Here is a 24,703-nt window from a genome sequence, read left to right on the forward strand (position 1 = left end):
GGCTTACAGGACTCTGTCTCTGCCTACCTCTTCAACCTCGTTTCATTCATTCCTCTCCTGTGCTCACTGCTTTCCAGCCACACTATCTCTTCTCTGTTCCTCCTGTACCTCCAGCTTACCCAGTCCTTTCGTGCCTCTGGGGCTTTGTAATTGTTGTTTTCCTCTGCTTTGATTGCTCTTCTCCAAATCTCGCAGACTGGCTTGTTTTCATCCTTCAGCTTCCTGCCCAGATGTTTCTTCCTTGAAGACCTTCCAGGGTCACCTTATCTCACATAGCTTCCCTCAGTGACCTAATCTATCTTGTTTATTTCCTTCACAGAACTTATCACTATCTCTCATTATCTGCTTTTTCTTTTTTGTTCTTTTTTAAATTGATTTCAGAGAGGAAGTGAGAGGGAGAGAGAGATCATTGATTGGCTGCCTCCCACATACACCCCACTGGGGACTGAGCCCACAACCGGGGCGTGTGCCCTTGACCAGAATCAAACCTGGGACCCTTAAGTCCAAAGGCCGATGCTCTATCCACTAAGACAAACCAGCCAGGGCCCTGCTTTCTTTATAATAAATTATCTGTTTGTTGACATGGTTGTTTGACACCCTCCCCACCATTCCCAGTATAATAAACTTATGGGTGGGTGGAAGTATTTAGTCTGTTTTGATATTCATTGTTGTTGAACACATTTGTCACATAGTAAACCCTCAAAAATTTCTTTTTCTTAAAATATAAGTACAAGGTAAAAAATACAGAAGTTAAACAGCCTGAAAAGTTAAATAATAAATATTATCACTCCTAACCCTTTCCCCAGTACCCCTTTCAGAAGCAAATACTGTTCCCAATTTTAGTTTCCTTCCAGAGATAGTCTATGCATGTGTAATCATATATGCATTTGTCATTCCCTAACTTTTTTCACACAACAGTATGAAACAGTCTTCGAGATAATTCTCTGTATCGAGCCATTGATGATAGATAGATAGATAGATAGATAGATAGATAGATAGATAGATCTGCCTCATTGGTCTTTAAAAATCTATATAGATGAATCCTAATTTATTTGACTGGTCCTCTGTTGGTGAATATTTCATTTGTTTCTGATCTACTTATAAGCAGTGCTACAATGAATGTCCTTCTACATATAATCTTTCTTCATATGTGCAAATAACTTTATATAGTCAGTATAGAATAGCAGTTAAGAGTATGGTTTGTGTTTGAAACCTACCTCTGTGATTCAGAAACTTTTTGACCTCAATATACCATCAATGTATTTTGGCATTTATTAATCTAGTCCCATGTTGACATTTTATACTTGATTAATTTGGTGTGCTTCTTTATAAAGTCAACTATCTCTAGCTAAGAAAATATCTGGCCAATATTTCAAGTACTATAAGAGTATTTATCTGTTATCTAGGTTTATTGGGAAACAGGTGCTCAGATCACATCTCCTCATGACAAGGAAATTCTGAAATGTATAGAAGAATGTGTGGAACCCTGGAATGGATCTTGGAATGATAATTTAGTGGACACCAGCCCACTGAAGAAAGACCCTCTGCAGGACATTTGTAGTAAATATATGGAAGACCTGAAAAAGATCTGTTTTCACAGGTACCCAAGTGGGACTATAGGATTAACAGATAAGGGAAATAAATACCTATAAAAATGTGTTGGCTGCTTATTATATTTAAAATTATAGCTAAACAGTATGTTCATACTAGTAAAGTGAAAATAACCTAAATATCCATCAACTGATGAAGAGACAAATAAAATATGATATATTATATATCCAAACAATGAAATATTATCCAGCAATAAAAGGAAATGAAATACTGATGCAAAATGCAGCATAGATATACCTTGAAAACATTATCCTAAGTGAAAGAAGCCAGTCACCAAGGATCAAGTATTGTATGATTCCATGTATATGAAATGTCCAGCGTAGGCAAATCTCAATCTATTGAGACAGAAACAGACAGAAAATACATTAGTGGTTACCTATGGCTGGGAGGAGTGGGAGGGTTAGAATATGGCAGCTATGGGGTGTGCAGATTCTTTTGAGGGTAATGAGAATGTTCTAAAATTGATTATGATAATGGTTGAAAAACTGAATATAGTGAAAGCCATTGAATTGTACACATTAAATGGAAGTATTGTATATTAATTAACTCTCAGTAAAGTCATTTAAAAAGTTTAGCTAAATATATGTATTCTCTCTGTATAAGATTGGGGAATTTTCTCTAAAAATTTATTTTTCCTTGTCTATGTCCATAACTATTTTATAAATAGCTAACACATTGCTAGAAAGCATCCTGGCTTGCTGAGTAGATTTTCCCTATTCTACAAAACAGATTTTAGCTATCTGTAGAGCTTGTTGTAATTGTATCCCAAGTAATGAGCTTTAGATTGATTGATGATTTTTCTTTACAGGGAATTAAACTCAAAGACCACCTTGAAATTTGTACATTCATCTTTTCATGGGGTTGGACATGACTATGTGCAGAAGGCTTTTCAAGTGTTTGGTTTTAAGCCTCCGATTCCAGTGCCAGAACAAAAAGATCCTGACCCAGACTTTTCTACTGTTAAATGTCCAAATCCTGAAGAGGGGGAATCCGTGCTGGTATCTTTCTTTTATTTTTAAATTATTCTTAGTGCATTAAACTTAATCAAATTGACAATTCAAAGATTACTTTCAAAAGCAGAAACCACTTTAGTTTACATCTTTTAAATTATATGGGAGCCATATATTCTGTTTTGTTTGAGATCCCTGTGGTAGATATCCCTACTTCCAGGCTTATTTTAAATTTAGCTGAACTGTATTCCTTCTAAAATTCCTATCATTGGCATAGTGCCCACATTTAGGGATATTAACATTGAGTTGAATGTCTTTAATACAATCCAGCCTTTTGGGTCACTGTTGTAGGAACTCTCTTTGAGACTGGCAGAGAAAGAAAATGCCCGGGTAGTGGTCGCCACAGACCCTGACGCAGACAGACTGGCGGTGGCAGAGCTTCAGGAAAAGTCAGTAGAACCTGTTATTTGATTAAAAGCTTAAATTTTGATGAAATTTTTATTTTATTTTAGTCAAATAGTCTTGTTGGAAATAATTTTTAAAATAAGAAAATACATCTCCTGTAAGCCCATGATCTAGAAATAACCACCTAGGTTGATATTTTCACATTTTCTTTCTGCATTTTTTTCTACTCAAATATTTAAGATATATTTGATTTTACAAAATTATGACCATACTGTATAGGATGGGCCAAAAGCAGATTTATAGTTGAGAGTACGAAAAACAGGTTATTCTTGTATTATTTATTAATGATTGTATTACTTTCCATATGAACAACTGTAAACCTACTTTTACCCCACCATGTATATTTATGTAGATTATTTTCTATTTAATATCATACTGTGAGCACTTTCCCCTATCCTTAATTATTGTTTAAAATACAATATTAAACTTTAAAATGGCATAATATCACGACAGATTGCTTATCAATGTGATCATTTCCTAATCTTGGTCCTTTGAGTTGCTATGTATTTTTGCTATTATAATGTTGTGACAACTGTCTTGATGTAGAAAGGACATTATATTAATTTTCTTCCAATTAAATAGGATATTAAAAGTAACAATTTTCCAAAAGACATTGCTACCATTTCTACTCTAAGCTCACCCCTGGTCAGTTAGAAAAGTAGTCGTAAATGTTTTCTCAAAGAGTCCATACCATACTGTTTGAATTGGTGATTTGTAGGTCTTGGGGGTCGAGAAGCTTTAATGAGAAGTTATAAAGTTCCTGATGAGTTTTTTTCTCTCTGCAGTGGTCACTGGAAAGTTTTCTCAGGAAACGAGTTGGCAGCTCTGTTTGGGTGGTGGATGTTTGATTGCTGGAAGAAAAGTAAATCAGGAAATGCTGATGTGAAGAACATTTATATGTTAGCCACCACAGTCTCTTCCAAAATTTTGAAGGCAATTGCACTTAAAGAAGGATTTCACTTTGAAGTAAGAATAGATAATACCTGTGTGCCACTTTTCTAAACCTGTTTCTATACATTAAAGCCATCTCCCCACAAAAACTGACTTATCAATTTCATTTATGATTCCCACTTCTTCTCTAATTTTGTTAACATTAAATCTTTCTGATAGCTTAGACTCTTGAGCCAAATTCACCTAGTGTGTGAATTTCTGAAACACAGATTAGGTGTTCTTTAAAAATTGCATTAATGCTTATTGTTCCATACAGTAATATCTGGTTTCCATATGGAGAAAAATCTGGCTCCTGACTTCATCAATAACATAAACTCCATTCCAAAAAATTGTAGGTGTCCGGAACCACTTATGTAGGCTCTTCAAGTTCAGTCTTAAGAAACTTTAAGTAGTCTTCGAAATTGCAAATTAAGACCCAGAGATTCTACATCCAAAAAAGAATGATGCCTCTCTCCCAACACAGATCAGGAACCTTTGTGAGCCTCAGGCACTTAACCTGACTGAGCTGACTGCCACTGGGGCTAAGGTCAATGAAGTTGCTCTTCCTCTGCCATCTTTGCCCAGTATCAGTGAAAATGTCCCCTCTGTGCATCTTTCTTGAGCCGCAGTCAAGTTACAGGTCAAAAGAAAATTGTACTTGTCTTAATAAATTAGAGCTTTCAAACTCAGGCTTTCTAAAATACAAATAGCAAAATAGAAGAAAGTGAAATTTTATGTAAGCCTAAGATTCTGAATTACAAGTAATGTTAACATTTTTATCATTTATGGCAAGAAAAATGCATAATGAGCACAAAAGAGGGGGGGAAATGATTCTAAAGACCAATATCATAAATGCACTTCCTTGTTTTTGTTGTTGGGAATGGGGGGGGGGGGGGGGCGGCCAGATGATTTTGGCTTTTACATTACGTTATGGTATTTTCCAGGGAGGCGGTAGAGAGGTGAAGGAGGAATCTTAAGTTGGTGATACTGAGCTCTCGAGTCGCTGTGTATCACATGCTCTTTCTGTTGACTCTAAAACAGTTCATGTCTATGAAGGGAACAATAGCTCATCAGATGAAAAGTCCTCAAATCTAATTACCAAAGAAGGACTTGGTGTTATGGTAAAGAACACTTGGTTCAGGCATATGTTGTGATAATATTGAAGGTGCATCCTTAAAAAGCTTTATGGCCTTCTATTACTCCAAGGGAATAAATCACAACCTCATAAGTACTCTTCCTCTAGTGCTTATAATACAGCTTACAGACAGGACAGTTTCTGAGAAGCAGTGCAATCGAATCCTGCCTCCATCTCTCATAGGCAGCATAATGTTGGGCAAATTTACTCGACTCTGAACCTGTTTCAGCAACAGGGTTTTTGTGAGCCTTAAAAAGAGTGATGGAAAGCACTTGTTAATAATAGGTGGTCATAATACGTTACTTTGTGACTGTATGTGTCACCACTTGTAAATATCAGATTATATTTGGTGTAAATCACCTATTTTGATAAATAGTAGGTCACCAGTTGGGGCAGTGCATGTGTCCGTGCACTTTGTGACTTCATGTTTACCACCATGTACATCGTTATGGGCCAAAAGCCCTAACAGACAATCTCTGTGAGTGTTACGTAGTGCATTTAAGACCTGCTTTTCTCTAATATGTGTTATGAGAGTGTCACTTAACAAGAGTGGCCTCCTCTGCATTTCAGGAAACATTACCAGGTTTTAAATGGATTGGAAGTAGGATAAAAGACCTCCTGGAAAGTGGGAAAGAAGTCCTTTTTGCATTTGAAGAGTCTATTGGTATGTAGTAAATATTAAAACCTTTGACATTTGAATGAGGGTATCTTTTTTTTAATGTAGTGATTGGATAGAGAGGAATTTTTGTCTTCTAGTTTTGTATTCTGAGTTGTGATAAAAACCAAAGGGCATTCAGAAATGTGTAGGTACATTTCTCATCAGAAAAAAAAAAAAAAAAAGACCCTTGAAGGTCCCCTAAATAACTTCCATATCAGTGTGCTTCATTTATTACTAGGATTTAAATTCATTGGTCCTCCTGAAGAAATGTAAAATCAATGAACTTATTACAGGCTTAATTTAAAGATTTTTTTTTTAATTCTCAGGTTTTCTATGTGGGACTTCAGTTTTGGATAAAGATGGGGTGAGTGCAGCCGCTGTTGTTGCTGAGATGGCAACTTACCTGGAAACCATGAATTTAACATTGAAACAGCAGCTGGTTAAGGTTTATGAAAAGTAAGTCCTACTATTATGAATTGCACGTGCTAAATTTTTCTTTGTCCTACTTCCAGCTAAACTTGTTTTCGAGAAATAGTCAATCCTTTTTTAAAAGGACTAAAATTGTCTGAGTTAAGGGCTGCCACTTTCTACATAATACTATAATTCGGGTATCTTTAATATATACTTTTCTAAAGAGTTACCTGAAAGCTGATTTTAACACTTTAAATCTTTGTGTGCAGGTATGGTTATCATATTTCAAAAACTTCATATTTCTTGTGTTATGATCCAAATACCATCAAACGTATATTTGAAAGGCTTCGCAATTTTGATTCTCCAAAAGAATATCCAAAATTTTGTGGGACATTTGCTATATTGCATACTCGAGACGTTACCACTGGATATGACAGCAGCCAGCCTAATAAGAAATCAGTAAGTACCTTTACACACACACACACACACACACACACACACACACACAGAGAGAGAGAAAACAGTTTTTAACTCCATACTAGGGCAAAAGAGAGGAAATTCAAGCCAATTAGTTTCCTGAAACTAGGATCCATTGCTTTGCCGCAGAGCTGTTCTAAGTCCACTAACTGGCTCTCTGACTCCGATCCTGTCTTATCAATCCCCAAGTATAGGCTACCCTCTGGGCCTGGAGAGGTGAGAACAAGAAGGAGAAAGGCAGAGAGAAAGGGAGGGAGGAAGAGGGAGACTGTGTGATGATGCTAAATAAATAATGTTGAAAATGAAGTCCAAAAGCCTATTTTTCAAAGCTACCCATCTTTCTAGTTGTAATCTCCTCTTTTCAACTTAATCCATATACCTCCAGCCAAATAGAACAATTTATAGTTCCTTGCATATATTCTTCTTTAAAAAATGTATCTATTTTTTCTGAAGCTAGTTCTTCCTTCTACCTTTTCTTCCTACTGTTCAGGTCTACACCTTAGCCATATTCAAGACTTAAGGCAAATGTCACCTCCTCACAGTCCCCTCCCTCTCCCATAAGCAGATATCTTTCTCCTGAGGTTTCATGCATATTGTGCCTTCCTCTTGTCATTCATCACTCTCTGCTTTATGTTAGCCGTGTTGTATGTGGCAGATCCATTGCTGATGTCCCTTTATGCCTCTCAATGTCCTGCCTACATGGTAGGTGCCCAACAAATATTTGCTGATCATCTTTAGTTACTGTTGTTGTTGTTAGCCTAAATTTTCATTTATAGTGTTGTGATGTTGACTCAAGATTCTGGGGGCCTGATATGTTTGGGGAAACCTGTAGCCTCTTCTCCTACCCATATTCTCTCTGTGTGTATACATTCAGCCACAAATATCGGTCCCCAGTCATTGGCATTGGGTGCATATGCACATCTGTGTGTATCTATCTTTGTGTCTTTGTAAATTACTTAAAGAACCAATTTTTTTTTTTTGCCTCTTTTTATTTTTCTATTGTTGCTATGCTTATCGTAGTTCTTATCTTTTGCTTCTTTTCCTCTTAACTCCCTGTAAAGCAGCGGTCCCACTGTCAACCCCCACAGCTCCTTTAAGATGCCTTCACAGACCAGTCTGTGGTGTAGGAAGAGGAACAGTGTTAACCTGTATATTTACTGTCAGTAAAGCTTTGGTTCTTTTTGCTTTTTTAGTTTTGAAGTAAAAATATTAATTTTTGAACCCCAGTGAATTGTTTTGCCTGTCCTCCAGGATATGTGCACTCTGCTTTGGTGAATTAATAAACTTTGCAAATGTAGAGGCAGTTTGGACTTTGATACAGGTAGACCTGGCTTCACCTTCTTGCTCTTAGCTGGTGACCTTGAGCGGTCGTTTACCCTGAGGCTTGCCCGTAAGTTGGCAGTAATGCTTGCTTTGCGGGATTATTGTTGGGGTCCGGAGACCATGTATGTAAGGAAAGGTGTATAACCCAATGACTGTATTGTAAATGTTCAGCAAGTGGTATATTTGTAAATTATGTATGTAATATTTTTTGTATTTTAAAATTCTTTAAAATTTTTAATTTTTAATTGTGGTAAACAATTAAAACATAAACTTTATCAACTTAGCCATTTTTAAGCCATACAGTTCAGCATTGTTAACTACTCTCACATTGTTGTGTAGATCTCCAGAACTTTTCCATCTTCTAACCTGAAACTCTATACCCACAAAGCAAGTGTAATTAAGCTGTTGTTACAATTGTGCATAGGTGTTGCCTGTGAGTAAAAACAGCCAGATGATCACATTCACTTTTCAAAATGGTTGTGTTGCTACGCTTCGGACCAGTGGGACAGAACCAAAGATAAAGTATTATGCAGAGATGTGCGCATCACCTGACCAGAGGTGAGAATTGACTTTTTAAATATATACGTAAAAGCTTTATCGAGATGTAATCCACATATCAAAGAGTTCGCCCACTAAGGTATATCATTCAGTAGTTGTGTATCCAGAGTTGTGCCAACATCACTACAATAAATTTTAGGCCATTTTCATCACCTCAGAGGGAAGCCCCATACCCATTAGCAGTCACTTCCCATTCCCCTGTCCCCCAGCCCTAGACAACCACCAATCTACTATTTCCCATTAGGGATTTGCTACTTATTCTGAACATTTTATAGACATGGAATTATACAATATGTGGTTCTTTGTGACTGGCATCTTTTACTTAGCATGATGGTTTAAGTTTTGGGTGTTGTTGTTTTTTATCATTTCAGAGAGGAAAGGAGAGGGAGGTAGAGATAGAAACATCAATGATGGGAAAGAATCATTGATCAGCTGCCTCCTGCACGCCCCCCACTGGGGATTGAGCCCTCAGACCTAGCTTGTGCCCTGACTAGGAATCAAACAGTGACCTCCTGGTTCATAGGTCAATGCTCAGTCACTGAGCAATATCAGTCAGGCAGCATAATGTGTTTTGTTTTGTTTTTGAGGTTATATATCATTGTGGTGGGGGGTTTTTTGTGTGTTTTTTTTTTTTTAGCATAATGTTTTTAAGCATAATCTATGTTAACATGAATCAGTACTTTCTTTTTGTTTATCTTCATGGTTCAATAATATTTCATTGTATGGATCACATTTTTTAAAAATATATATTTTATTGATTTTTTACAGAGAGGAAGGGAGAGGGATAGAAAGTTAGAAACATCGATGAGAGAGAAACATGGATCAGCTGCCTCCTGCACACTCCCCACTGGGGTACATGCCCTTGACTGGAATCGAATCCAGGACCCTTGAGTCCGCAGGCCGACGCTTTATCCATTGAGCCAAACTGGTTTTGGCTGGATCACATTTTTTAACCTATTTATCAGATGATAGATGTTTGGACTATTATGAATAATGATGCTACAAATGCTTGCATACAGGTTTTTATGTGAACATAGGTTTTCATTTCTCTTGGGTATGTAGGTATGTAGAATTGCTGGGTCATATGGTAATTATATATTTAATCTTTTGAGAATCTTCTGGACAATTTTTCAAAGCAGCAATACCATTTGGGAATTGAATTTTTAAATTTTGGTGAATTTATATTCCTAGATAGGCTCTCTGAGTTTAATAGTAAATATAAAAAAAGATCAACAAATAATCGTTTATTGCCAAATATTCATTTGTTGCATCTAATATGATTTTATTTAACCTGCCCAATTTATTTCCTTTTAAGAGTGTGCGAATAAATAACTTTAATAAACATATTCGAAGGCTATTTAAACTTATTAAAAGTAGTACCTTCTATAGTGTTGACATAGATCAATATATTTTGGGGAAGATTTTTTTGGAACTGTCTCCAAGGTACATTATTTAGTATTTCCCTAAATCTTTGTGTTTTCTTTGGTGGTGAGGGTGTGGAGTGGTGGTGGAGAGAGCAGAGTTTAAAGTAAACCAAATTGAGTAATGCTACATTTTTATAAAAATGAAGGATGTCCCTGCCGATGAGGCTCAGTGAGTGGTTGTGTGTTGACCCATGAACCAGGAGGTCACAGTTCGATTCCTGATCAGGGCACGTACCTGACTTATGGCCTCAATCCCCAGGGTAGGGCATGCAGGAGGCAGCTGATCAATGATTCTCTCTCATTGTTAATGTTTCTGTTTCTCTCTCCCTTCTCTCTGAAATCAATAAAATATATTTTTTAAAAAGGTATATAAAAATGAAGGATGATTATTAAAATAACAAAAACTGGTTTGTTGAGTAGTGGGTAAATTAACTGAAGGCAGTTTACAAGAGGCTTTTCTGGGAACAGCTCTTCAGCTGATGACTTTGAGGGATATACTTGTAAATGTACATTTAGTTTTCAGACATCTCATTCTCATAGCGACACTTCCTTCTGCTGCCGGAAAGACAGTGCCATAGCATCCCATAGTGTTTGTACAGGTTATTCTTCAGAGTGTTTCAGGAAGTTATTTCTCTTAATACTCAGTCTTGGTGTTCTAAGCCGTTAAGTTGCCTCGCCTAGGAGGTATATTATAACTCATCCATGTACCATGTCCCAAGGGTCTCCTCTTAATGCAGTTTAACCTCAGTTTGTGATATTTCTTGGGTGTGATTACCACTCCGCTCCCCTTGGTCTTATTTTAGTTTAAATGAGTAAATTTCTCTTTTCTTTACCAATTGTTTAATCATTCCATCAGGCATATGCCTTCTTAAATTGTTATAACAATTAAAATGTTAAGGCTGTGAAATTCATGAAATTCAAACTCTTCCTTTTTTTCCTCAGTGACATTGCCTTACTAGAAGAGGAACTGAAGAAACTCATTGATGTTTTGATAGAGAATTTTCTGGAGCCCAGCAAAAATGGGCTGATCTGGCGTTCTGTGTAGTGTACGTTCGTACATCAGACCCTGCGCTGTCACATGGCACAGGGCAGCCAGGAGCTTCAGGCATCGAACTTGTGTTAGCATTCCCTCTCTGTCTCATTTGGCCGAGTATCTTAGCCCTTTTATTTTCTCTCTTTGGTTGGCTGACTAAACAAACTATGTAACTTTGATATGACTAGTCTGGAGAAAATGATTCAAATAGTTTCATAATCTTGAACAAAAGTCATTACGTTAAAAGTATTATTGTAACTTGTCATTCTTCCTTGAACAGAAACAAAATGTGCAAAAGTGAGTTTTCTTATTAAAGTGTGATTAAGTAAGCTTAGTTCCATATTCTTGTAATTGTGTATAGCATGTGTTTTGTGTTTTTTTAAAAAATAGGCAGATAAATATTATATAATTATCGAGTTAAGATTTATTTCATAAAATTGGCAAGAAAACAGCACTACTCTCAGAATACTGTGGAAAAGTATCATGTTACTTCATAGGTATTGACTTACAAATTAGACTACTTGAGATAGATAGGGTAGTTAGCATTCCTAGCTTAGCACAGATGTTACAAATGTGGTGTCCAGCTCTTCTGTTTCAGGTGCTGGCGGTGCAGTGTAAGTTTATTGTATGTATGTAAAATCCCACGTTTATCCAACATAGACAATAGTGGCAATATTCCAGAAGCTTGGTTCTTGTCAAATTTCTCAGTGCCTTCTCAGGGTATGGTTTGAATTGAAACAGTGTTCCTGCATTGAATATAATTTAATTCATTAATTTTCAGGCAGTTCAGGAAAATCTTTCAAACTATATAGGTGCATTCCCTCTATATTAAATAGGTTTGCTGACTTTAAAATCTTACGAATGTATATAAAATGATTAATACAAGCAGACTCCATGTAACTGTAGTTAAAAGCATCTTCATGTTAGAATTGTTAGTTATCACAGCCTTTGAGCCAAGAAAAAGATCTGAACTGAGAAAAGAGCTCTGAATTCATTTAAAAGTCTAACATTTGGATTACATATTTATAAGTAGATTTATTCCTTTATCAGATGAAGTAATATCAATTTTGCTAGGAAATAAAACATTCAGATTTTAGATATTATGAAACACTAAAACTACATATTTTCAAACTAACGTCCAGTTTATCCTAACATCTTTCTGGCTTCTATACAATTTCTTATCACAAGGATAACTATTTATCTTTTCTAGTGTGGAAAAAAAACTGGAAGGTCACTGGTTGATTCTGCAGTTTTCTAAAGAGACAGGGGAGAGGCACGGTGTAATCCTTTTAAAAAGTGTATCCTGTTATATGTAGCTCACAGAATACTTACACATGTGGTATAGATAAGAAGTAACAATGACAAGGTCTTGGGTGTAACCATCTAAACAAATTGCCTATGGAAGATAACTGTTGTTAGAGAATTTATTTCCTAAAAATAATGACATAAATTTGAACTGATTAAAATACTTACCAAGTCATGGTTTGGTTTGTTGTCGCTATTGGCTAACATTTGGTTGAACTTATAAAACCAAAATGTAATTTTCAACTTATTGTATTGCCACTATTGTTAATGTATTCCTTTCTTAGTTTTGTCCAGCTGGATCTTGTATGACTGTAGATAATAGACAGCTAGCTAAATGTAGAGGACCATGTTTCTAAATGAGTTTGTCTTCAATGGCTTCGTACTGAAGAAGTGTGTAGAATTTTTTGCTTTATGTACTTTTAGGAATGCAGATATTAATTTAGGAAATGGCCTAAATTATACAAAGTGGTATGAACAATGCTATATATATATATATATATATATATATATAATGTGTATATTTGGTTTCAGTGTCTGTTTTTCATTGACTGAAGAACAAAGTGGAGCTAAAATGATAGAATAGCCCATTTACAATCTCTAAAGCCATGTTATGATTGTCATTCTGTTGTAGAGAGAACAGTTCTATATTAGTGCTTTAATGTAATGCAACATTTAAGTCATCTTAATCAAGGTGAAAAGTTATTAACGTTTGGATTCTTAATGCAAAAATTTAAAAATCCAGAGTTAAAGTTAATGAAAATTTGCAAGTGTTCCCAAAGTGCATAAATTGAGGAAATTATTTGATTCTAACTAAATTCTCAAGTCTGTTCGAGTGTGATAGTTAGCATGAACTTGACATAGTGGGCATACACTTGCCTAACAGGGTAAATTCAGTAGTCCCAGCCAACCAGGTCAGACAGAAGTGCTGACCAATAGGTCTCAACTTTGGTCTCTGTATTGTTTGTCTTTTTCTTTATAAACAATAATCATGGGAATGAATGCATCCTCACTGAGTGTGCAGATCAAAACTGGGATTTTCTAGAAATCTAGGGAAAGGAAAGAATTAGTGGGGTAAGATTAAAGCATAGGTTGGGAATAAACAGTAGAAATAAGCAAACAATAGAAAGGTCAATAAGGTAGCACAGGAAATGCTTTTTGTCAAGGGCAAACTTATCATCCTAAAAACCGGGGATAAATGGACTGTGGGCAAGTTGTTTAATTGTGTTTCTTTGGTGTGAACCTTTGTTTTCTATTATTGGTGACCACTAAAGGGGCCATGTTTTAAGGCATGAGAAAAAGTACTCCTTTTACTGACTCAGTTTCTGAGAGGAGGCTGTTTCTTAGGATCATATGGGAACTGGGGAGGGGATACAGCAGAAATGAAAAGGAATAAAATATAGATTGGAAAATAAGACCTCTGAGAAAAAGTAACAAAATAATAAGAGCATTTAATTCTGGAGAGGAGAAAGCTGTTGAGATAGTTTAATGAGTCATAAGTTATTGAGTCTTTTATTGTATGACTTAAATTAGGAAGGAATATAACAAACTGTCCTCCATCTCCAAGAAGCATAAAATAGGAGGGAATAGGGGTCTTTAAGAAAAAAGAACAAAAAGACAACATGAATAGTTTAAGATTTAACATCTTGGGCAGGAATCATTATGAAGCCTTTGACTTGATTTTGATTTTTAAGAGAAAAACTTAAATGTTATAGGACATGCAAAATGGTTTTTGTAGGTTAAACCTTTTTTCTTTTTTCTTTTTATAACTCAGGTTGGAACAAAGATGTCATAAAGAGCACTGAAAGTAACATTTGAATTTCACTCCATATCTGTAAGAATTTAGTTCATAAGATAAATTTGTTGAGTAGTATAATAGATGCATGAGTGCAGTGAAAAAGACTTTCTGAGATATTTTTAATTTAATCTGGCAAATTAAGTGAGACTTGAACACAATTTTGTTCATCTTGAAGAATATTATAGCTTTATAGGGTATTTGAGGGGTTTGTTTTAAGTTTACAGTATTGTTATTTGGATGTAATAACTTTAGCAGAGAGTTTCTAAGAGATTGGACACTTTGGGATATCTTTATGTAGGAAATAGAACTTCTGTTTAAGCAGATTGCTTCTGGAATTGATGCAATAAAGGTATTAGCTGGAGTTTAATGGAGAAATTGTTCTATGAGCTGCTGCTATTGGTATTTCTTTCAGATCTTTTCTGTTGTTCATGATTCTGCTTGGATAAATTTAATTTTATGTCTTTTTTTTCTCTACCTCCCTCTTTCCTCCCACATTTTGTTACTGTGAAATGCTACTGCCCTGTTACCTCACTGATAAGAAATCTTTAACTGTATCTTTCAGAATGCTTTAAACGTATTCATAAACTAAGTTGGTAGTTTATTTTTGAGTATTTTGTTATTGTGAGAAGACATTGTAAGAAGTAATTTTAAAGCTATTTCATAACTTTTTGTGGTCTACCTGGATACTATACATTAAATTATTATGACTTTTAATAATTCACTTGTTTTCTGAGATTGCTCTAGAAAACTGATGAGGAAAGAGTCATACTAACCAAAATGACTCTAGTCATTATTTTCAGTTTCCTTGTATTTTGGGTATCCAAAGCACAAGATTTGAGGAAATTATTGTTAAATATTTATGTCTCAAAGCCTCTCACCATAAACCAGAAGGAGTCCAAGTAGAAAAAAGAGAGTCTGTCCTTGTCTCAGGACACAGCATGACTTTAGTTCTAGTTGGAAACAAAGTTAGTGTTGACCATTGGTTACCTTAAGATATTCATCATACTGTTTAGATTCATTAAGCCATCTTTCCCCTTTATTCATTAAAGACTCTGTACTTAAAAAAGAGAACATACAAGAATGGGTAAATCGACCAAGGGCAAAGTGACCGAGCTAAAGTTTGCTTCTCAGATCTTCCCATCAGCATGACCCTAAAGCAGAATGTGCAGGGGAAGGCGTCTGAGAGCAAAATCAGAAGCAGCCTACCTCCCATGAAATTCATGTTCTGTCTCAGAAATGTAAGCGGATTTTGCATTCTCCATAATAAAACTATGTTGATATAAAAATGACCCCTTCAGTCGTCACCAAAACTGAAGATTGGAGCGCCGTGTTTATCATGTGGCCTCTCAGTTTTCTCCTCCAAACGCCCCTCCCATTGCCGCAAATGCCTGGTCATACACACACAGACTCGGTGTGGGAGATATGAGCATAGAACATAGATCGGATATTTCCTGCTCTTCAGTACCTGAGCTTTGAAAGTATTGATGACAAGTGAAACTGACCTGGAACAGTTATGTTACCAATGAACTTTATAATTAGAGATATTGGCCACTTTGTTCTCTTTAATTTATTGAGATTCCTTGACTACGATCTTTCTTGACTATCAGCTCCATTTATTACTTTTCGTATCCACACCACCTAGAATGGTAACTAAGTACCTGTTACAGAGTGCTTAATTGGTGATAATAGTAATTAAGGGATTTTATTTTAAAGAAGCAAATAGTTTGATAAACAATAAACATAATAATTCTCACCACTAAAATTTATAAGTAATGTTTATTAAGCACACACATCCTTAAATACTCAGTTTCTTTGGGGAAAAGCAGAGCATATTCCTATTTGGAAATTGCACATAAGGCCTAGTATTTTATATTCACAGTAAGGTATTGGCCAAGAAGGCTAAGAAAGTGTCTATGTAATGTCACTAACACAAGTGCCATTTTGAGCCTGCTAGTGCTACCGTCCAAGTGAGTCACAACGAATTTGGTATTATTTGGTTTATTTTTTTTCAGCGTTATGATTCAGCATAATTCTGATAAGAGCCACTCCCGAGTCCACATCTATATATGGTGAGGCCTTCTTGTTTGGGGCTAAAATAAACTCTTTGTGTACATCATTGACTAAAATAAACTCTTTGTGACATCTATGCCAGATAAAATGTGTGCAGTTAAGAATGAATCGTTTTTCTGACTGTGTAGTAGTTCAAAATGATGCCCTTGTTTTAACAGTTTCTGTCGATATCTTTCCATTTCTGCTCCCCTCCCCCCCAAGAAAACACCAGGGTGTTAAATACTGAGAATTTGCACTTTAAGTATTTGTGTTGTGGATTTCTTGTGGTTTCAGCCAAATGAAGTGTTGTCAGAAATAAACAACTTTTTATAAGCATGAATTTCTGTGTAATTTTTATATCTTAGATACTAGGACTGTGTAGTTCATCAAGTTTGGTATCCACACTGAATACATTTTTTAAAATATGTGTGACACATCCTAGAATCTACTTTGAGCCTACATAAATATTCTGATAAAATATTGGTTTATCAGAAGTCCCAGAAAAAAAAATTAATATTAAAGTTTTGTCCATGTTATTTTTCTCTTTCTGTCCTTCAATTGACCTCATTTGTCCATGTTGTTAGCATGTGCTAATATTGTTCATAGCACATGAGCAAGTGAACAAATAAATTATTAATTTGTCTCCATGGTCTCCATGAGTATAGCTTTTTCACTACTTTAATACTGCCTACAACCAAGCATGGTACAGAGTAGGTGCCCAGTAAAAACAGGGTGTCCCAAAAAATGTGTACACACATTGAATGGTTATAAACTCAGTGCTTATTAACATACAGTTCATTTTCAAAATTAAATGAATCTACAGAAATGAATTTTTTTGTCAGTGCCTGTTTTCAAACTAATGATTGTTCTGGATTGGGCACTGCTGATAACGCCTAGCAATGGAATTGCAAACATCAAGAATCATTTCGTTTGGTATTTGTGCACCCTCAATTCATCAACTATCCCTGTTTTTGTACCATAAACTTTATCGCTTATGTGTCCCCATAAAAAGTGTAGTGGCGCTTGAGGATAAATTTTCTTCGTTCAAAGCTTAGTCTGGCTTCACCCATTTATTATTTCAAATCAGTTACACCTGAAAAGAAGTGAAAATTGAGTTATCAGCTGTTAAAGTGTGTGTACATTTTAGGGACACCTTGTATTTATTGAATGAATGAATTCATGTTTCTGCCTGTGGAAGAAAAACACTAAATTATTGATTCTGCACATGCACAGAGCTGCACATGATGAGAAATATGCAGTAGTGAGAGTACCAGCTTTAAGATTTGTAAACCCATTAGCGTTATCAGCAGGACATGGCCTACTTCTTGCTGCCTCAGGGTCATCTTACCCTCTTTATGCTGAAATTCACGAAGTTCAAAAAGTTCAGCATTTTCTCCCAGCCTTTTCTTAGTGGCTTCCTGTCTTGAAGTCTCCAACTCATCTTTCAATTCTCCTGGATGTGTGCTATTTAACAAGTTTAACCGTCTCTGAGGGTAAGGGGGGCAGGGCCACTGGCCTGAAGCCCATCTGAACAGGGACCAGGAAGCTAACTCAGCCTAAAATAATAGAACTGTTTTCATCCCCATTGGAGAAGACTGTATATATACTATAAAATTTACCATTTTATATAAAATTTACTATAAAATTTACCATTCTTCCTCATTTCTTTTAGAGATAGGATCATTTATCTTTATTTCCCTTTCTTTACCTCTGGTTCTGATCATTAAATGTTCCAATCGTGTATGTAATTTGCTTTAAATTTAGTCTTTGACCTTTACTCCTGTACTTCTTAGTTCATTTTGTAAATATTAATTGGCCTAGAAATGCATGCATAGGTATCAAGGGTGGGGAAAAAAGAGTCAGCCACCATGTTATTGCTGCAACAGCCTGTTCAGGACATCTTTCTACCTGCCCCTGCACCACCAGACAAAGCATCTGTAACTATTCCTCATCTCTTTGGATTCAAAACACCTGGAGAGAAGTCTCCGTTGGCTGCTCTGTGGTCGCCTGCCTGCCTCCTAGCTGGAACAAGAGACTTGATAGGAAGTATTTGACTCCCTCAACTTCCTTCTGAATGGTAGTGGGAGGCAGGCCCCTGCAGTTCCCCTTGCATCAAAACACAAAATGTATTTTCCAATTAGAAATTAAGGTGCACACAAGAGGTGACAAACATCCACTGCAGTGCTGGGACAGAGTGTTGGGGAAAGTGTCGGAGAGAAAAGCGAGGCGAAGAGGGGAGGGCGTCTTCAGCACAGAGCACAGCCTGAGTGTGCAGAGCGCCGGTAAGCGGTTTGACACTGCTTCGCTTGGGCGGGGATGAGAGTGGAGATGTGGGAGAGGGAGGTCCTGGGAGCTAGGCTGTGAGCATGGTCTTGAATCAGCAGGTGATGAAGGTCACGAAAAGGTTTAAGCAGAAGGTCTCTGAGAGATGCTGAGAATGGGAGAGGTGATATGAGAAAATCCAGCCTTGGAAAGAAGCATAAAGGTCATCTTGTCCAACTCTCATAATTTTCTATGATATGACCATCAAATGGGGTTATACACTGAGTGGCCAGATTATTATTATCTCTGAACACATAGTAATCTGGCCATTCAGTGTATATCCTATATAATAAAAGGCTAATAATGTAAATTGTCCCCTTTACCAGGAGTTCGACCAGCAGGCAGGCCGGCCAACCACCATGTCCCCTCCCCCTGGCCAGGCTGGCCAGACCCCACCCATGCACAAATTCATGCCCCAGGCCTCTAACATATATATACTGAGTGGCCAGATTATTATGCATTCAGAGGTCATAGTAATCTGGCCACTCAGCATATATTTGAACCTCACTAGTGATAACCTGCCAAGACAAGTTACTCTCTTTTAAAGAAAGACCAATAAGTTCTTTCTTGTGTTCTTGAAATCTCCCTCCGGTAGCTTCTGCCCTTTGGTTACACTTGGAAACTCACTGTTATACAAAAGTCCATTTCCTTTCACCCAAAAAAAATGTCACCTCAGGCTAAGTATGCAAAATTCAGCTACTGTCCTCATCTGGCCAGTTTTTGGTGCCCTTACCTTCCTGATCACCCCATGGACAGTTTTCAAAGAGCTAGTCTAGGTCCAGAATGAATATGTACGCTAGATATGGAGGTACCAGGCCAGAGTAGCAAAAGGTAGGGTTTCTATCTGGCAGGACAGACTTGGCAGGGAGGGGCCCAGCCTGCAGCTTCCTCCTCCTTGACACCTCTTCACTTTGCAAACAGCTCCTCCTTTAACCCTCAACTCAAGCATCATCCCTTCCCAAAAGCCACTCCTGCCTGTCTCCCTACCCTCACCCACCAACCAAGCAGGGCAAGGGTGCCCACACTCTGTGCAGCCATAGTTCCCTTTGCCCACCTGCCCCAGCACTTCCCCCACTCTGAGCCATGAGGAAATGATCTGTTTGTATGTTGGACTCTGCCATCAATCGTGAGCTCCCGAGGGCTGGAATTGGCTGGCTATGTGCAGTGCCCTGGTGCCCAAAACCAAGCCAAGCAGATAAGCCCTCTGGGGGAAAATGCTTCAACAGAAGTGAACTGAATTAGAATGAGAGCTAACTTTGGAAAGGCAAGTAGGCTGTGAGTAAACGAAGGGAAGAGGACATAACATGGTATATGAATAAATTCAACTCAAAGTGAAGGAAATATGAGTGAAGATGGAGAAGCAGGAGTACTTGAGACTTGCTAGAGGGCTTCCAGTCAGACTTAGGCTGCAGCGAAGTCATAAGAGAAGCTGAAGGGGGTGGGGCGGACTAAGTAAAGCTGCAGTGGAGAGGAGGAAGGAGAGATTTATTCCCCTGTGGACATGGAGCAAGGGCAGGATTGTGTAATGTAATGTAAGATATAAAAAAGAAAACAATTTACACCTCACCCAGGAAAAGACATGGGACTTGACCCATACATTTTAAACTCCCATACACATGTATCACCTGGACTGCGCAGCAGCATCCGAACTGGCCTTTCTAACTCTGGCCTGCTTTCTCCACTCAGTCCTACCCATAGTCAGAACAATTTTTAAAGAACAAAAACCTAACCACATCATTCCTCTGCTTAAAACTGTTCTGTTGCTTTGCATTGACCTTGGACTAAAACCCAAACTCCACTTGGCTCCCGTTTTTATTTCGTGCCTCATTTTTGCCATTCTTTTTCTCAAACGGATCACTGGGTTTTGCCCACAGAAAGTGGCTTCCGCAGTCCCCTGTGCCACCTCCTACGTGGCACACGTAACTATTGTTACTGGCTACGGACTTGTTTGTCTCCACTAGACTGAAGGGTTCTCAGGTCAGGGACCATCTGGTTCCTCTGCTGTGTCCCCGGGTGCCAAGCTCAGCACCCAGCACCACGGCGCTCACTGGTGGTGGATGAATGCGTGCACACATAAATGCTGGGCTCTGGAGGCAAAAAAAAAAAAAAAAAAAAAAAAAAAAAAACCTTCACAGAAAGCTCCTAGTCTAGGTGGAGAACAGACACATACATTGATAAATTAATCTCTCTGCTGGGCAAACAGCAAATATGTGAACTAAATGGTAGATCTGAGTTGTCTTCTAACTTCCACCAGGGGGCATTATTGGAATGCCTCAGATTTCTCCTAAAGAAAAAAAAAAAAAATGAAGAAAAAAAAAAAATCATGTTGTTTTGCTGAAAGGACCCTACCTACTTTGGGTAGAAATGGGATTTTCAAACGTGGTGTTTTCCAGATGTGGTGGTGATTGTGTTTTGTGTTTTAATAAACTCCCTACTCCATCCACTGGAGAGAGCTGCAGAGGAGCCATCTGTGAATTTGAAGGACCGGAGCAATCCCTGCTGGTGTGCACTTTATCCCTGCAGTGATTCTCCAGCTTGAAATCATCTTCAGACTGGAACCAAGAGCTTTCAAAACATGATTTAACTTACATTCCTCATCAACTGTTGGGAGCTAAAACAGGGACTGTCATTATTATTTTCATCTTAAAGATGGTAACTCTGAGGTTCAGAGAGCTAATTTTCCCCAAGGAATGACAGTTGGTAAATACCAAAGCAAGGACTTGAATCTGTCTTCCAAATTCAAATGCATTCAGTCACTAAAAATATACTGAGTTCCAGGCTCTCTACAATATGATAGAGATGCAAAGACATACCCTCCAAATTTAATATCTTAGAAGCAAAGACCATCAAAGCTGGAGGGAACTTTGAAAACAAAACAAAACAAAACACTAAGTATTCTCAACTTAGGCATGCTTACTAGTAAGGATCACCTCAAGAGCCTGTTACAATGCATGTTTCTTGACCTTGTCTCCCCCTTACCTATATTTTGATTCAATGAGTCTGGGTGGGGCTCTGGGATCTGAATTTTTTACAACATCCACTCTTCCCTCCATAATTCTGATGCTGATGGACTGTGGACCACACTTTTAGGAACACTGATCCGTTGGTTGAATCCTTTCCTAATATAAGAGGAGGAAAGTGAGGGGAAGTGAGCAGAAGTGAGTCCCCCAGAAACCCTCCTTGAATGTGGAACTGATAACGAGCAACCTGAAGTAATGAAGCAATGGAAAAGCACTCAACGGGATGTTGGAGACCTGGGTTCGATGTTTACCACCTTGCAGCCGAATCACTTAATTTCAAAGAACCTCAAATTTCTCAACAATAAAATGCAGAAGAAAAATGTATCCTTCATAGGCTTATTCTGAGGGAAAGGAGATAGATACGACAAAAGATTCAGCAAAGGACCAGCACAGTGGTCAGCAAATTCATTAGTCAACAGAGCCAAATATCAGCAGTACAACGATTGAAATTTCTTCTGAGAGCCAAATTTTTTTAAAACTTCTTTTAACGCCACTTCTTCAAAATAGACTCACCCAGGCTGTGGTATTTTGTGGAAGAGCCACACTTAAGGGGCTAAAGAGCTGCATGGGACTAGCACATAAAGGACCCTTGATTCATGGGATAGTTTCGAATGCTCTTTAAACTCCATTATTCTATTTTTTTAAATATGGGTTTTTTTATTTTTTATTGATTTCATAGAATAACAGAGAGGGAGAGATAGAAATATCAATTATGAGAATCATGGATCGAGTGCTTCCTGCACACTCCACACTGAGGACCAAGCCTGCAAACCAGGCATGTGCCCTGACCGGGAATGGAACCGTGACCTCCTGGCTCATAGGTCAATGCTCAACTACTGAGCTATGCTGACCAGCCCATTATTCTATTTTTTAAAATGAGTAATTATGGTCGCCAAGCATTCTGCTAGGCAGTCTGGTCTACATAAAAGTTGTGATCTAGTGGAGCAGGTAGCCATTAATTATAGGGGGGGAAAGGAATATAAATGTAATAAATGCTACCAAGGGAAAATATAGGGGGTGTTTTATATAATGTGGGGATTCAAACCTAGTCTGCAGACGAATAAAAGGTCCTCAAGGAAATGACTCAAATGATGAGTAGGAGTTAGTCAGAAATTACGCATGAATCAGGGAAGAGACTGGCAGGCTCAGGAAATGAGAAGGCCAGAGGCCGGCCTGGCTGGTGTGGACTGAGCAGGGAGATGGCCCTTACATGAAGCCAAGGGTGTTTATTATTTCTGGAAAAGCCTTTCTTCTTTCCTGCCTTTATATTTATTTGAAAACCTTGATCTTTTCCTTGAATTCAAAGTTATTATACCCTATATAATAATAATAATAATAATAATAATAATATAGTATATTATTAATAATATGTGTACATATTATCAGACAATCACTATTTCTCTATAGACATTCAGGTAAAAAAAAAAAATGCTACTAAATACCAAACAGGAACATACATCGAGCCCTCAGAAACTTAGCCATGTTTGGAAACTATCTATTCTATTGTCACATAATTATTTGCCCTTATAGCATAATTTAGTTACCTTTTAGTTAGGTTTTAGTTAGACTTGGAATTCTGTTGTTACTTAGAGTGACTTCAAAAGTTCCTCTCTGATGCAGAATTAAAATATCATAATGTAGGAAGTTCTTATTGTGGGAAAATACCTAACCCACTAAATGAAGCTCTAAAAGTTGGACAGAACGCATGGAGCAGCTATCTAAGTGGTCTCAAAAGTAAATGACAGCAGGCAGACTGGGGGAAAGACCAGAATCTAAGCACCACTGAATTGGCAGAGACTTTCCCCTTTTGGTTCCTCAGTAGCCCCACCCCCAAGGTGAGGGCTGGGAATCCGACAGGAGAAGGCCTCCAGCTCGGCTCAGGGAGAGGGAGAGAGGACTCTTCAGGGTGAGGCGGAGGGACATACCCTGTTTTCCTGTCTTTGTCCTCTGCTCTCCTGCACCTTTCCCCCAGGCAGTGGTGGTAGTGAGGGTCTGTGGCTGCCTAAAACTTTGAGTTATCTTATGGATTACATTTATATACATTGAAAGCATATCAAATGATGCTGTAAGTTTTGCTTTCAGCAATCCCAACGTGTGGGGGAGGGAGAGAACGGAGGTGGGGAGGGCAAACACCCACTGATTTTTTTTTTCTCCCTCTGCTTTCCTGCCACTTGGCCCTAGATGCATGCAACCATGAGAAATACACAGCAGAGCAGAATAACGGAAGCCATGGGTTTTGGGCAAGAGGACCAAAAATGGGGGTTTGGGAAGATTGAAAAATATCAGAGAGATCACAGAGAGGAAATGCGTTCAGGAGAGCAACCCCATAATTTCTGGCCTCGCTCCTGAGCTGTGTGTGCATGGCTGTGATGCGAAAAAGCATATAACACATTGTCATGCTGAGAGATGGGGGGACCGCGGGCCAGATCCAAGGCTGGCCCCGGGTGGGTGTGCAGCTGGGGTGGATCTGTGCAGCACTGCAGGAGCCTTAAAAACCGCACTGACATTGGAATCACAACCACAGAAGGCAGGTTCGGATTTCTGAATCCAACTGAGTCTACTGCATGCTAAAATAAAAACATTACCATTCTCCGTAAAATTTAAACAAGATCTAGATACTTGTAATATTCAAAACGTCTAGAAGTTAATCCAAAATTACTCAGCATATAAACCAGGAAAACCTAGACATGCGATGAGCGCCCTCCTCAGAGCTGATAGCGCTTTATCGTGGTTATTTGTCTACATCCTGGTCTCCCCCTGTGGGTCCAGGGTTGGATCTGCTGTTTCTCTGTGTCCTCAGCCCAGTAACAGAGGTGCTAAATACAGGATAATCCCCCCAAAATGCATACTTTCACAGCTGATAGCTCAATTGTGAAAATGAACTATATTTTATTAAACACTGCCTTTATAATTATTCAAAGTGTGTGTGTCACTTTTTTGGACACTATATTGTTAAATGAATACATGAGCGGCGCCTGGGAAAGAAGGGGAAAGACTAAGTAGCCCAGTAGGATATGAGAATGACAACATTTTTGTCTGCCGAAGGGACCACGGGTGCTCTGTGGGGCGCAGTGACCCGGGACCTTGGAGATGTAGGTTCCTTGGGTCCTAGGTTTGCGGTGCCCTGACCCCAATGGCTTTTCCCGGCTTCACCTTCAGGTCCAAAATTCTGCTCATCCTGGAAGATGGCTCCGATGTCAAGTCCCTTGTGAAATGTTTTCCTCTCCTCTGCTCTCT

General features: G+C 38.0%; 1 protein-coding gene across 1 annotated transcript in view; it reads left to right on the plus strand.

The window, feature by feature from the left end:
* Positions 1 to 16,350, plus strand: part of PGM2L1 (phosphoglucomutase 2 like 1) — a 37,458-nt gene extending 21,108 nt beyond the window's left edge. The window contains exons 6-14 of the mRNA XM_084893397.1: positions 1,407 to 1,600; positions 2,420 to 2,609; positions 2,913 to 3,010; positions 3,812 to 3,992; positions 5,662 to 5,755; positions 6,076 to 6,205; positions 6,430 to 6,619; positions 8,385 to 8,518; positions 10,885 to 16,350. Coding sequence (XP_084749523.1) covers positions 1,407 to 1,600; positions 2,420 to 2,609; positions 2,913 to 3,010; positions 3,812 to 3,992; positions 5,662 to 5,755; positions 6,076 to 6,205; positions 6,430 to 6,619; positions 8,385 to 8,518; positions 10,885 to 10,987 — 1,314 coding nt within the window. The 3' untranslated portion in view covers positions 10,988 to 16,350. The remainder of the gene's footprint in view (positions 1 to 1,406; positions 1,601 to 2,419; positions 2,610 to 2,912; positions 3,011 to 3,811; positions 3,993 to 5,661; positions 5,756 to 6,075; positions 6,206 to 6,429; positions 6,620 to 8,384; positions 8,519 to 10,884) is intronic.
* The last annotated feature ends 8,353 nt before the right edge of the window (positions 16,351 to 24,703 follow it).

Source organism: Pipistrellus hanaki (assembly GCF_964339955.1).
Source record: "Pipistrellus hanaki genome assembly, chromosome: 9".
In the NCBI taxonomy this organism is placed as follows: Eukaryota; Metazoa; Chordata; class Mammalia; order Chiroptera; family Vespertilionidae; genus Pipistrellus; species Pipistrellus hanaki.